Consider the following 15,560-nt stretch of genomic DNA (forward strand, 5'->3'; position numbering starts at 1 on the left):
AATTAGCCCTGGTTCACACCAGTGCGACTTGTTATGCGATTTGAAAGTATCGCATCCTATTGTCGGCAATGGAACTGTTCAAATCAGTGCAACTCCGACTTTGCGGGGCCGCACTGATTAAAAAAAAATGTTTTGCCGCTATTTTTTGCGATTTTTGGTGTAACTTACATAGACACCTGTACATGAAGTTGCATCAATGTCAGTCAAGTTGCACCTAAAGTCACACTGACATGCAACTTTGAAATCGTGTGACTTCATGTGAAGTCACATGATTTCAAAGTCGGATTCAGTGTGATCCAACCGTAAGATAACCACACTCGTCTCCAAGGGCCTGATCTGCTTTCTGAATCATAGGCTCTTTTTTTATGTGACTGTGTACTGTAATTTTAGCATGATGAATATTGCCAAAAGACATATAATTGCTACCTAAATTGTATGTAAAGCAAACAATTTATTTTTTTTTTTTAGTATTTTCTTTTGTCTTTCTTACAATTGGAAAATTTCTCTTCACTTCCTGTCCCTGAGACACATTAGGAATTGAGCAGAAATCTATCCAAAATTAATGGTAATCCTCTCTCACAAAGTTATCACCATCACTTTCTGCCCCAGTGACTATAGTCCCCTTTTTAACTGGACGGGTGAATCGCTCTCCAGTGGAAACGCACACAACAGTATAAACCTGAAAAGAGTTCTAACCCTCAACATGAAAAAATACATTTTGGCTTAAATCGGGAATGTTAAACTCAATTTCATTGTGGGACGCATCAGCATTATGGTTGCACTCAAAGGGCCGGTTGTATCTGTAAGGCTAGATGTCCAGAGTACCTTTTTACATTTAATGTCTTGACCCCCCCACCATCAGAAGTCAAGAGTCCCCCACCCTCTTGTACATCACAGAGCACACCACTTACATTCTGCTGCTGCTGGGCAGAAGCTGGGAGTGGAGCTGTGAAGTAGAAAGTGAAGTGTCTGGAGGAGGACCAGAGAAGGGCTGCAGTTAGCTTCTGGAGTCTGCTGAATGCTGGGACCAGGTGAGCCAAAGATGGGGGGGGGGGGGGGAAGGGGGTTGCAGTGGCTGCTGCAGAGGCACAAGATCTGCAGGAAAGGTTCTGTCCTCTTCTCTGCTGCCGACTGCTGAGACAAAAGTAGAGAATGGGGGCAGAGACGAGTGTCTCTGGGACCTCATGGAGTGCAGGATCTGGTGGAGGAGTTCTGTCGTCCTCTCTGCTGATGATGGCTTGGACAAGGTGGTAGTGCAGGCAAGGGAGGGGGGGGGGGGGGGGGGTGCCACAGCTGCTGGAAAAGTGAGAGGGCCACATGAAATGGCCTGGCAATGTATGTTAACGAGAGGAATAAACCTTTATTTTGGTCTTTCATAATGTGTTTGATTTTTGTGTATACTTATTGTATGCCTTTAAATACTGATTTGGCATCAGAGAAGCGTTCAGAAGGTGTTGGTGTACCAAGTAAACTTTAATATGGTTACTGTCATAAAACAGTGATGTCAGTAGTTTGGTCTATAATTATTTTTATTGTCGTACACAGCAGGTTAGAATTTGTAGATTAATGTTTGTTCTGCTTCTAGTTACCTGCAACACAATCAAATTACTGAAGTTCAAAACGAGTCTTTACAAGGCTTGACATCGTTACGTGTGCTGTAAGTATGCAGTCTAATGAAATGCTCCTTCTTTCTTACAATAGGTTTACCTCTTTTTACCTGGCTTTCTTAGGTGTGTATCTCAGGTAGTTGTTCTAGCAGGATGGCATCTGGGTCACCATATTAGATGCACCATTTTAGTTGAATTATCAGCCATGGGTATTGCTGTATTCACTGTGACCTGTTCAAGTAATTTAGAGCACCGCTCGAAATGCTGAATATTCTGCTCCAGTGATCCACAGTTGGAATGGATGTTGGCGTCTGAATGCTCATCCCAAGAACTTAATAGCTACGCGATGTGCAGGCGCCACACTTCCAGCAACCCATTGTGTGATACTAATAGGAAGCAGCCTCAATCTCGCCCCTTGACACAATTCGCACCGCCTTAGGCTGGCCATACATTATACAATTTTCTTGTACAATCTTTCATTAGATTTACCAAAACCATATAATATGAGGTCAAACCTAAACATATTCAATTTGTATGCAATCAGGCAGGCGCCTAGAGGAAATTGAAAGAAAATTGTATAATGTATGGCCAGCCTTCTTCATAGAGGGTGAAACACGTCAGCAGGAGTGGCTTAGGAGGAGTCAAGGCTGAGGCCACCTCCTATTATCACACACTGGGCTTTCAGAAGTGCAGTGCCTGCATATCGTGTAGCTGTTATGTTCTAGGGCTATTGCTGTACCTGTAAAGATTAACCTGTGAACGTTTACTCTGTCATTGTAATGGTCTTAAAGAGGAGACAAGTCCGGAAGTGCTCGTCTCCAAAGAGGCGACCTCTGTGAGCTCCCTTGCTGGCACTGACCTCTTCTCCCTGACTTTTTCTGGGAGTAGGGTCTTCAGCAGTCTTGATTGGCTGACATGAGATGATGTAACTTCCGCACATGTACGGAATTAGTTCATTAATTCTGACGCCGAGGAGTGTACGTGGAGTTCAAAAGAAGATTGCCAATAGGCAGGTAAATTTGTTTTATTGCAGAAAAGACATAGTGGGGTTTATTTACTAAAGCTGGTTCACTCAGAATATTGTGTACTTTGGCAATAAAACCTGTAATCTGATTGGTTTCCATGCAGAAGTTTACTTGAACAAGCTGAGGTTAGAAGTTGATTGGCTACCATGCACATCTGCACAGGATTCTGAGGGAACCAGCTTTAGTAAATCTCCCTCAATATGTCCTTTTGCAATAATCAGCTTCCCAGCTCAAAATGTGTTTACTTTTTCACGTTTGTTCTGCTTTAAAAAGAATTTAGGGCAAAGTGAAAACTTTTTGACTGGGCACCTTTTCCGATGCGCCACTTCTGATCTGTTCACCTGTTAGAGTGATGAGTCTAATCCCTGTGTAGGCTTCACATTGGTCTGTCGGAGCTTACATGGAGCTTACAGGGTTTTCATTTAAAGAAAATAATTTTAAAGATGTATTAATGAGTAATTCATAAAATTAAAAAAAAGTTGTCTTTATCTGCTTGGAATTCAGCTTTTAAAGGGACAATGTCACTTTGTGCGTTTGGGTAACTAGTAACAATGTCTATGTAAAGCCATCACAACCCACTGAAATGTTTTCCTCCCAACAATACCCCACCAATCTTTCCTCTGGTTCAAAAATTACCTAGTGCGTCTGGGTATAGGGGAGCTTGTGGCCTCCTTCCATGATGCAGTGCTCCGGGTTAGCACCATTCCAAGCGCTGTCAGTTTCATTTGTCTCTCTAGGCTCTTAATACAAGCTAACACCTGATTCTTTGGTGATGGCCAAGATGACTGTCTTTTCAAGGGCCTCCTCGAAGAGGCAGAGATGGAATCTATCGCATGGAGTAAGGTTGAGCTGAACTGGCCTGAGTTTAGTGAAATTTCTGAACCCAGGTTGCCTGTACCCTTGCAAAGGATAACCAGGCAGCCCGCACAGTGCTGTTGGTTGCTAAGATGTAAGCAGGCACACCATAACAACCATGAGCTGTGCACCCACCTACATCTTGGCCACCAGTGACACTGTGTGGGCTGCTTTGCATCATTTTTTTTTTATACAGGAGCCCTGGGTTTGGACTAATCAAACGTTTTGACAATCCCAAGCCAGTTTGGCTCTTGGACAGGTATTTTAGCGCACCAGAATCAAAAACAGAAATATCAGTTGTGAAGAATTGACTTGCAAAGCTTCATTTGCAGAAACTGAATGTTTTTTCAAAGGATTATCAATGCATGTTTGTTGTACCATTGCAGGGACCTCAGCAGGAATTCCATCCGTTGGATTCATAGTGACGCTTTCACCACCTTGACTTCCATATCTAAACTGTAAGTGCATTCTCTTCCTTCTTTCTTAACATTACCAAGCTGCTTTTCATTGTCTAAGAGGATTTACTTTCTAAAGGGTTTAATAAGATCATAGACCCCCAGGGTAGAAACAGAAACAACGTAATGTAACATTAAAACCACAAACATGCTTTGAAAGGTGTATTTTAGTCAGCTTAAGATTTTTGTGGTGATATAGGAAATGTCAGATGCATGGCCAGAAGTGAATTCTGTAATATGGTATTATCAACCATGGTTACAAGATGGGGGGACACACACCTCTAATGCCCGTATGTCAAAATGATGCTAGCATATTTAAGAGGATTCCAGTTCAAAAAAAAAAAAAGCAATTGGATCCATGCTTAAGAAAGGTATGTCTATCGAGGGTTGTAACACTCCCCCCCCCCCCCCCCCCCCCTCCGGGGAGACAGAATCCTATTGCTTTTGTTTCCAAAGTGTATACATTCAGGCTGTTCCATTCTGTATAAGGCAATGTTGGGGCCCCCAGTGTTGCTGAGCCCCATAGCAATTGCATAGATTGCTATAGCTATAATGACTGGTAAAAAGAATGAGCCACAAACAAGTTGCCAATCCATCACCAAACTGCTTCAGCTTGCTTCCTCCAAAGCCACGCCCCTCTGACGCATTAAAACCTCCCACGGGCTTATTCATACCGCTCTGAAAAATGAAAACAAATCAAGCCACTGAATGTAAGGACTGGAATATACTACATTTATGTTGCTTTTTTTTATTGGGGGGGGGGGGGTTGGATAAAATTTGTCTTTTGGTTTTGCTGTAATAGTGTATGGCTTTTTTTTTCCCCATCTGTCATTCTGCTAACATGGCGTTTGTGTTTTCAGAGATCTCAGTTTTAATGAATTGACCACGTTTCCTACTGGAGGACTTCATGGCCTAGCCCAGCTTAGGCTTACGGGCAATCCTACCTTCAAAGAATCACTGTCGGCAAAAGACTTTCTGAAACTCCAGTAAGTTTTTGCCTGTGCTCAGTTCTTTAGGGCACTGTGTGGTAAGGTAAAAACAGAAAAACCCCTGATCCAAACAACTGGAACTGGGCACAAAAAGATTGGCCATATAATGATCAAATTTCAGCAATTTCTACTGAATATACCAAAATTTGCCCATGGGTGGCCTTTCAAGCACCACCTGGCTTGATTGGAGTCGATTTAAAAATGGACTGAGCTAGGTGGAACATTATTTTGGCACAGTCACCTCCTATAACTTTTGGCTCATCAACACCCTGCAGCCAATTTGGATGTACTTAGTTCTTTTCAGAGTAAGAAATAAACTATCCAGTTAAAATTGTATTCGTGTCTGTACGACCATTATATTTTTATTTATTTTTTCTCTATCAATGAGAGCTCAATTTCTTTTTTTGATGTTGCAACATCTGTGCAATGCATCATTGAGCACATAATGTATTCTGTTCTTCTTGTTCTTGATGTTGGATTCCTGTCTATTTTTAAGGTCGGTGTCTGTCCCGTATGCTTATCAATGCTGTGCATTTTCTGCATGTGACTCTTATTTGACCTCGACTATCGAAGATGATGGATCAAAGTATCAGAAATTACTGCTGGACCATGAGAAAGGTATGCAACTCCCAGGGAACGATTGTGTAAAACAGGCAAGATATACTAAAGAGCACCATGGGACTAGGAAAGTAATCCAAGGATGTCCTTTAATGTTAAACTGTTCAAATAAATCTTTAAGCAAATTAATGAAAGATGAGTTTTGGTTGGGCCATATGGGTTGGTTCACCCTTTAACATGTTTTTTGCCTTTTGTGAATAGGGGCCCCTTCATTCAGGGAATCAACTGAAAATATAGGAGATCTTCTACTAAGGGAATAGAGACTGTTCACTTAGCAAAGTGAATGATCTACAAAATGTTTAGGTTCAAAACTGGAATTTTGCAGTAAAGGCATACATAAAGTGTATCGAAATGTTTAAACACTTGGTAACCACTCTATAGCTGAATGACGGCTACAGCGCGGTTACCCAGTTCTGGGAGGGTGTCATATGACGTCCTCCCAGAACATGCCCACCTGCACGCACCCAGCGATCTCCATGATCACTGTGTCCTACAGACAGAGCTGGTCACGTGATGAGGTAAAAGGCCAATCACAGCTGCCTTTTTTCATGTGATCAGCTGTGTCCAATGACGCAGCAGATCACGGAGTAAAGACAGTTGACTGTTATCGGCAGCACTTTCCTCACGCTGTCACAGCATGAGGAAAGTACTGCAAATAACTGGCAGCTGTCGCAGAGGAGATCTGCGCTGATCATCAGTGCCCTGATCATCAGTGCCCTGCAGTGCCATCCAGCAATGCCCAGTAGTGCCGCCTATCAGTGCCCAGCTGTGCCATCAGTCAGTGCTGCCAGTCAGTGTCGCCCATCAGTTCCTCCTCATCAATGCCCATCAGTTCCTCCTCATCAATGCCCATCAGTGCCACCTCATCAGTGCAGCTTATCGGTGACCATCAGTGTTTCCTATCACTGCAGCCTCATCAACGCACATCAGTGAAGGAGAAAAATGACCTGTTTGCAAAATTTTATAATAGAAGCAAAGAAAAACTTTTATTTTTTTCAAAATTTGTTGCTCTTTTTTTTTTATGTTTATTACGCAAAAAATACAACACCCAATGGCGATTAAATACCACCAAAAGAAAGCTCTATTTGTGTGAAAAAAATGATAAAAATTTCATATGGGTACAATGTTGCATGATTGGTCAATTGTCAATCAAAGTGCGACAGCACTGAAAGCTGAAAATTGGCCTGGGCAGGAAGAGGGTATAAGTGCCCGGTAGGCAAGTGGTTAAACCCCGCTCAGACTGAGAAATGTACAGTGTGTGTAGACTACAGGGTTACAATCCCAAATACTTTGTGAAGTCAGCACTGCACTGAAACACACATTGCCTGGGCATGCTTTTTCAAATGTAACCTTTTAATATTATCCTTGTAAATTCTAAGACTACGTATGCAGGTCATTATAATAAAAAATTAATTTTTGCGTGGGCAGGCATGATGATAAGGCTGAGCAAGGACAGATGTAATTAAAGTTTATTTCCAGGAACTACCTAATTTACCCACAAACCTTCCTATGGTCGGGGGGGGGGGAGAGATTTTTTCTTTACCTTGCTCCCATAGTGAGAAATAACTTTTTTACTCTCTGCTCCAGTACCATGCTTACAAAATTCTTGCAGGAGCAGTTCCTAGAAACTCAGTTCCTATTGAAGCATGCACAACCCCAGAACCACATCTCCCAAGAACCCTTTTTCTACACACTGCATGTGGGCAGGCATTTGAGAGTCGAGGCAGCTGTATTGTTTTGCTGGAAGTGTATGAATGTGAAGAGGAATAGTTCTGTAGTCCTGCAGGTACGGCAGATAATGCTGCTTGGGAATGCAGTGCAACAAATGCACTATGTTGTCAGTATAAAAAGGAAGTTTGGAGTTCAGTGTGTGGTTTTATGGCAGATACAGGTATTTTTCTGTACATGTAGTGTTTTTTTTTTTTTTTTTTTAAGTGATAAAACCTGAGAAAAGCCTACATTTTAAGCTTAATGTTCAATGGATATGTTTCGATGTATCTAAATATATTTTGAAAAAGCGGTAACAGGTACGACTTATGATCCCCGCCAATTAATGACCCTTTGCTTCTATTTCCTAGGAGCCCTTGAAGATTATATGATCACAGAGGATGAGAAAGACCATGTCCAGGCTGCTGTCCACTGCAATCCAGCCACAGGTAATTCTGTTCTGTGTAGGTAGAATCCTGTTCTCTGCAAATGCTGACTTTCCAGAAAAGATTGCTTAGTGCAAACCAGTGGGAGGGGAAGGAGGAGGAAATTGACATGAATATGGCATAGAAAATTAGATCCGATAAATAATTGCATGGTGTTTTACTGCATTTCAAAAAAGAAAACCAACAGAAAGGCTTTGGTATATTGTCAATAATTTTTTTTAAATGCTGCTGGGTTATATTCACCTTTTTTAAAGAATAAATTCACCTTTTGTAAAAAAAAAAAAAAAAAAATTATAAATCCACCTTTTTTGCAGGTAAAAAAAATGATTTTTTTTTTTTTTTCCAATTAGGAGCCTAGAAAGCATTGCACCAACAATCAGCAGATCTGGGGTGCAATTTGGGGCTCCTACAGACTGTTAGTGTTGTTGTCTGCCTGTACCTTGCACGGGCAAACAGTTACTGAATCACAGGAAGAATCAATGAACTACTAGAGCGCTCATTGGCCAATGATAGTTGTAGGTCTCCTATCCACAGAACTCTGCGAATGAATGGTGTGGCAGAGCCCTGGAATGGCTGTTTTTTTAAATTTATTTATTTTTATTTTAATTGCAACCACTGGTATAGGGAAAAGATCCCTAGCACGATGTCACAACAGGGGCTTGGGAGGGTGCAGGGACTGTCATTTAGTAACATGTTGCACCCTGGATAGGGGCATAACGTTATCAAAGATGAACTTGTCCTTTTTTAAATTATCAAGAAAATAAGTGGAAAAATTGCCCTCAGTGGCAGCAGCTAAGCCATTGGAAATTGACTTTTAATAAGTACTATCTTGAAAATGCACATACTGTCCTTGCTGTTGATCCATGTATGCTGTAAGTTACGGAACCATTACTTAACTGTAGATACAATTTGCAGCAATTGTACAATTAACGCAGGCTCTTAAGGAAACATATTATTCATCTTCAATGAAAATTGGTTAATACATGCTCATCCCGCCACCAGTTCTTGCTCTCTGGAGGAAATTACGCTGGCTAAAACATCTTGGGCATCCTATACACTTCCAAACGTGTCAAATGCCTGGTCCCTCTCTGCCTGCAGTGATTTCTCTGGACCCTACATCACAAGACACAATGGGGGGGACGACGACCAGGCACTTAGAAGTGGACTGGATGCCAAAGATGGCTGCCATTGTAGCACCTGGACACACCATTTATTAGTGGTGGGAGGGGTAAATGTTAACCCTATTATTTGCAAGCATGGCTTTGGGCTCAATGTTAAAAAGGTGACACTGTATTTCGAAACACTACAATTTTTGGCAGGGGTGGGGAATTTTTTTTAAAAAACTACTTGCCCAAGGACTAAATCGGTGTCCCAATCTACTTGTCCAGATAAAATTTTTTATAACAAAAACTGTATTTAAATCGGAGGTGATATTAGGAATGTTTTAAAAACAAAAGGGGTTTTATGGTGACTTAAACATTTAATAATCCCTACCTGTCTCCAGCACTGCACTCAAGGACTAGCAGGGAGCAGAGAGACACGATGAAGCGTAATGAGCACTGATTGGGTGCTTGTCAGGAACGGGGAGTGTCGGGCTTATCCTTTATCCCTTTTTGCTGCCAGAGCTGTTTTTGCGTTTTTTGCACAAGATTAAAAAAAAAATCATTTTAGGCCTGAAGATTGTATAAAACCCCACAAACATTATATTTTCTGAAATCGGAGACCCTAGAGAATAAAATAGCGATGGTTCCAATTTTTTATGTAGCATGATATTATCGCAAAATTTCAGTAAAAAATACAAGTTAGTTAATTTCAGGGCAAAAAAAAAGCAAATAATTACCCTATTTTTTTGTAAAATATAAAAGATGAGGTTGCACTGAGTAAATAGATACCCAACTTGTCAAGCCTTACATTTGCGTGCACTTGTGAAATGGCGACAAACTTCAGTACCCTATATTTTCTTTTAAAGCCCCTACAGGTCATCAGTATAGTGTTACGGAGGAGGTCTGGTGCTAAAGTAGTTGCTCTCATTCTGGCATGCGTGGCGATATGCAACATGTGCATCGCAATCGACTTTTCCATGCGTGTGCTTTTAAGTTTGTATTTGGGTGTAAGGGGCCTTGATTTTTTTTTTTTTTTTTTTGGGGGGGGGGGGGGGCGATGTTATGTGCTTGGGTGTAACTTTCATTTTTTTTACAATAAAAAAAAATATATATTTTTACTTAATTTTTTTTTTTCATCACATAGTGTCCCCTATGTGCAGGGGCAGACTGACCATTCAAGCACTCGGACACTGCCCGAGTGCCCGGGGTCAGTAGGGGGCCCCATGAAATGCCCCTGGTACCTTTTTTTTATAGGCTTTTTTGGGTGTGCTTTGAATGTGGGCAAGGACACAGGGGCCCCATGATCCCCTATTGCCCCGAGGGCCCCATGAGTTGTCAGTCCGCCCCTGCCTATGTGATGATTGTTTGATGATGACAGGTTCCCTTTATTGAGACATCCAAGGTGTAAAAGATCCTGGATGTCTCCCCTGTGCTCCCCTGAATGTAATGTAGTGTACGTCGCACTGCATTACATTCTTTCCTGGCCTCAATTGCTGGGAATCTCTCAACTGGGACCCGGAAGTGACATCATAACATCACTTCCAGGTCAGGACAAGAAGGGGAGAGGGAGTGGATGTATCCGCTCTCCTCCCTCTCCTATAGCCGGCGGCGGTGAGCCAGTCCCAGGCCCGCAGATGGGCAAACGGAGCCTGTGAGACAGTGGACGGGGGGAGGGAGATTCACACGGGGGGGCAGAGAGGTTGGCACTGTGTGGAAGGACTTGGGCGGCAGCGCTGCCCCCCTAATGCTTCCACCTGGCAGGTGAGCCCTGCTGCTTGCCCGCAACAGGGCTGAAGGTAAAAAAAACTACCTGCCTGAACTACATGTCCTGGGCATCGGGTGATAGGAATTCAACATCCCTGCTTTGGGAATCTAGCTTTGACTCATCACCACCACCTGTGCCTCACTGTTGATCCATCAGTGTAATTGCAGCTCGACCAGGGGCGGACTGACCTTTCGAGCACTCAGGCATTGCCTGAGGTCAGTAGGGTTTTTTTGGGAGTGCTTTGAATGTGGGCAAGGACATGGGCCCCATGATCCCCTATTGCTCGGGGGCCCCATGAGTTGTCCGCCCCTGAGCTCGACTGAGTGAGATATAGGAAGGGTTGTACCAGATCTTGACTCTGGGAAATGAAGTCAAAATTTGCATAATTGAGCATGCAGGAGTCCAGCCTTCTGATCAGAAAGCTCTAGAACATATTTGCAAATTAGCCATAGACATTCAGACATGGCTTAGGCTGGCAATGACCAATGGCCCCTCTGTAAGTACATGATTTGATTTGGTCGTTACCTGACAGTCCTTTTTAATTTTCAGCTTATGTACTTTTCTAGTTTTATAGAGGATAAGTGCAATTTTAAATCTTTGTCCCTCGACTCCATTGTCCAGGTTATTCAAGTAAATTTGCACATATAAACTTTTCAGCTGTTGCTTTTCTCCTGCTGTTCTTGGACAGCTTAGATTTAGTGATGCTGAAATTACAGAATGGAACAGTCTTTCCAGTGATGAGGTACACAGGTTTCAAGCAGTCAGTGCAAGCACTGAGAGATGTAAACTTTCACTGAATCAGATAAAAACCTGTTTATTCACATCTAGGCTTTGCCTGCTATGTGGATATAACTTTATGCTTATTACTAGTTTATTATATTAAAACTTTTTTTTTTTTTTTTCAGGTGCTTTCAAACCTTGTGAGTACCTGCTTGGCAGCTGGATGATACGGCTCACAGTGTGGTTTATCTTCCTTTTAGCCCTGATCTTCAACATTATTGTCATTGTGACCATGTTTGTTTCCTGCTCTTCACTGACATCCTCAAAACTCTTCATTGGTCTCATCTCTGTCTCAAATCTCTTCATGGGCATTTATACTGGCATTTTGACAGTACTGGACACGGTCTCTTGGGGACATTTTGCAGAGTTTGGCATCTGGTGGGAAACTGGCAGTGGATGCAAAGTGGCTGGGTTCCTAGCAATTTTCTCTTCAGAGAGTGCCATTTTTTTCTTGACCTTGGCAGCCATCGAACGGAGTTTGTCTGCAAAGGATATAATTAAGAAGGAAAAGAGCCAGCATTTAAGGAAATTTCAGATTGCATCAATTCTTGCTCTGTTTCTTGCCATAGCAGCTGGATGCTTGCCATTATTTCATGTCGGAGAGTTTTCTTCCTCTCCTCTCTGCTTGCCTTTCCCGACAGGAGAAACACCCTCCTTGGGCTTTACGGTTACCTTGGTTCTTCTCAACTCCCTGGCTTTTTTGGTCATGGTTATCACCTACACTAAACTGTACTGCACATTGGACAAGGAAGACCTCTCAGAAAGTGCTGAATCCAGTATGATCAAACATGTGGCCTGGCTGATCTTCACCAACTGCATCTTCTTTTGTCCCGTTGCTTTCTTCTCCTTTGCACCACTGATTACAGCGATTTCCATCACTCCAGAAATCATGAAATCTGTGACTTTGATATTTTTTCCTTTGCCAGCTTGCCTCAATCCAGTACTGTATGTGTTTTTCAACCCCAAGTTCAAAGAAGACTGGAAGCTTTTGAAGTGGCACTTGACAAAGCGAAGTGGCTCTGTTGCAGTTGCAACCAATGCGCAGAGGGGATGCGTGACTCAAGATTTTTATTATGACTTTGGAATGTATTCTCACCTACAAGGTAACTTTGCAGTTTGTGATTACTGTGAGACTGTTCTATTAAAGAATCCACTTCCTTGCAAACACTTGATAAAGTCTCACAGTTGTCCAACGTTAGCAGTTGTGCCTTGCCATCGATCAGAAAACTACTGGTCAGACTTTGGTACTCAGTCAGCCCATTCAGATTGTGCAGACGAGGAAGATTCTTTTGTGTCGGACAGTTCTGATCAGGTCCAGGCCTGTGGTCGTGCCTGCTTTTATCAGAGCCGTGGATTTCCCTTAGTTCGTTATGCATATAATATACCGAGAATGAAAGACTGAGACTAAACTGCTAAACTTATTTCTGAAGGACTGTAGCAGTGGCCATAGAGCACAAATCATTAAGGACCCAACAGCAAAGGGAGCACTTTTGCAAGCACGTCGCTTAGAAGAAGGGAAGTGGACAAGGGCTTCAGGACTCGGACAAAACCCATTGTTGTCTTTGAAGCAACATGTGCTGAGTCGAAAAACTCTAATGTACACAGTAATGCCTCTGAGGAAGTCAAAAGACTTTTCAAAAAATAATGTGTAAACCAAAATTTTACCTGAAATGTTTGTGTTCTAATCTATGTAATGTTGTATTTGTTTTCTTTTTTATATTGTGTTATGTCTGTTTTTGACTTTTTTTAAATGTTGTATAGTTCTCACATACTACCATGTAGGTATTTGAGGGAATGCCATTTGAAGAAGGTCTTGTGCTCTTAAGTGTTCCGCAATGTTCTTATCCCCAAATTGAATCCTTATGTGGTTTGCAGTTCTTGGATCTCACGTGGTTTGCAGATCTTGTATTTCATGTGCACAGTTGTCCATAATATATTTTTTTAATGGAAAAGTGTACTTGGTACATACTTACAACATGTATCTGTAACCAAAACTTTTATTTTTTTTAATTTGGACAGAGTGGGGAAGGATTAGAACCCAAGATTTCCCCTCATTTTGTTGTTCTGAAGACCCTTTTAACAGTCAGGAAGTGAGGGAAAACTTGCAACGGTGTTCAAGCATTCCCCTAATTATTGGAAAAATATGTACTTCTGTTGGAAAGTTTCCTTCACTTTCTGTCTTGGGTTGTCCCTCTGGATAGTGAGTAAGAAGAAATCTCTCTAAAAGAGCTCCACATAATAGAAAAGCCTAACAGGGGTTTTAATTTTTCCCCACTGTAGCTAAACCTAAAAAAAACTTTAAAAAAAAAAAAAAACTATTGATACACTGTAGACCCCTTTCGCATCAGTTTTTCAGTCGGAACTGATTGGATGGTCCATGCATCCATGGACCTACTGGTGTCTATGGACAGATTCCCTGCTGAGCAAATCAAATTCTGCCCTTTGTGAAAGTGGCCCTAACTAGCTTCCAGGTTGTCTAGGAGGCAGGACAAGCTGTCTGTTGTTATGATGCAGATCTTGGACACAAAAGTGCCCTGAAATTCTGGTGCAAGTCTAGACTTTCTAAAAGTGGTAACTTGCACAGGCCTTAGCACATTGCCCCCCTACCCCTCATTTGATAGCACACCTAACGTACCCAGAAGTACATTGTTGTGAGGTTTTTTTTTTTTTGTTTTTTGTAATGCCAAGGAGAAAATGGGAGAGGAATGTGGTCATGGCAACAGTAGGCACCTTGGAATTGATGATGCACAACTGGGCAGTTATTTAAGTGAATCCATTCTAAGAAATGAATTAGTTCAAAGCTATTAATCAACTGATTTTTATTTTCATTTATTTCAGATAAAGTTTGGAAAGGTTTTAACTTCTGTGGGCTTCCATTGCTGTCTTAGTCCCTTCTGGGGGAAATTACTATAATTCCAGTGACAGACATTAACTAGACCGAGAGAAAATTTCTTCAAAGGGGACACAGACTACAGTTAAAATCTGGGTGTGCTGAAAAAGTACCAAAAATCAAACACAGAGTCTAGATTCAAATTTATTCAGACTCATAAAAATCAACATGTTTTCAGAATACCAATGTTCCCATACAAATTGTCAAAATTATGGACACTTTGAATATTTTAAAAATTTGATTGACATGAATTTAGGTGTACAAAGGAAACTAAGTGCTGATGAGTATTGTCATCTGCATTCACCATAAAGTTCAGTCAGTAGTATGGTGGATGCTTTTCACACAGTGCCTTGGAGTCACTAAATACAGGAGTGCTCAGATAGGTCGGAATGGTGCGTAACCATTAGAAGTACTAGTCTACAGTGACTCATGTACCTAGTGTGCATAATAATTCCAGATAACTTGTTGGGTCTCATTTGGTGTGCAATACTGTGATCCTAAGTAGGGCATTCTTGGCCTTGCTGTGAAAGACAAGTGTGACAGTTAATGGTTTACCAGATTGCTGCTGAATTTGGTACTCTACAGAAGGAGCTAGTTTATATCAAACTACTCATTCATGTGCCCTTTTCCAAGTCTCAGCTGTAATACAGTATGACTGTTGTAGCAAAGTTCATGGTTTTCTTTGGGGGGGGTTTGGTGAAAACTATTTTTTCTAATGAACACCAAGTATGGGCCAATAGGACAAAGATTCCAGGTTTGATCATTTTTAAATGTATACAATAAATCAATATACGGTATCCCCTTCAGATAATATATTACAAAATTCCACAATGCATGTAAATCTTTCACCCCAAAAAGTGTAATGAGCTAATAAGCTGATATGCTTATAACCAAACCAAAACAGTGAAAAATACCCAATATAAAATATCCAAGTCCTGATATCTGAAAATGTCCTTCAAAGTAAATAAAGTCACTCACAAATAAAAAAAAAAATCATACATAAGTTCAAAGAAAGCGTCCATATTGGAGGCTGTTTTTCAACATGGACGCTTTCTTTGAACTTCTGTATGATTTTTATTTTTGAGTGACTTTATTTACTTTGAAGGACATTTTCAGATATCAGGACTTGGATATTTCGGATTGGGTATTTTTCACTGTTTTGGTTTGGTTATAAGCATATCTACTTATTAGCTCATTACACTTTTTGGGGTGAAAGATTTACATGCATTGTGGAATTTTGTAATATTTTATCTGAAGGGGATACCGTATATTGATTTATTGTATACATTTAAAAATTATCAAACCTGGAATCTTTGTCCT

The 15,560-nt window shown here is 41.3% G+C and overlaps 1 protein-coding gene across 1 annotated transcript in view; it reads left to right on the forward strand.

The window, feature by feature from the left end:
* The window catches only part of LGR4 (leucine rich repeat containing G protein-coupled receptor 4), a 153,522-nt gene extending 140,220 nt beyond the window's left edge, over positions 1-13,302 (forward strand). The window contains exons 13-18 of the mRNA XM_089654959.1: positions 1,586-1,657; positions 3,874-3,945; positions 4,803-4,928; positions 5,428-5,549; positions 7,628-7,705; positions 11,476-13,302. Coding sequence (XP_089511085.1) covers positions 1,586-1,657; positions 3,874-3,945; positions 4,803-4,928; positions 5,428-5,549; positions 7,628-7,705; positions 11,476-12,752 — 1,747 coding nt within the window. The 3' untranslated portion in view covers positions 12,753-13,302. The remainder of the gene's footprint in view (positions 1-1,585; positions 1,658-3,873; positions 3,946-4,802; positions 4,929-5,427; positions 5,550-7,627; positions 7,706-11,475) is intronic.
* Positions 13,303-15,560: the final 2,258 nt, after the last annotated feature.

This window comes from Staurois parvus, unplaced genomic scaffold (genome assembly GCF_062004578.1).
Source record: "Staurois parvus isolate SC_StPar_1 unplaced genomic scaffold, SC_StPar_1.0 ptg000818l, whole genome shotgun sequence".
Classification (NCBI taxonomy): Eukaryota; Metazoa; Chordata; class Amphibia; order Anura; family Ranidae; genus Staurois; species Staurois parvus.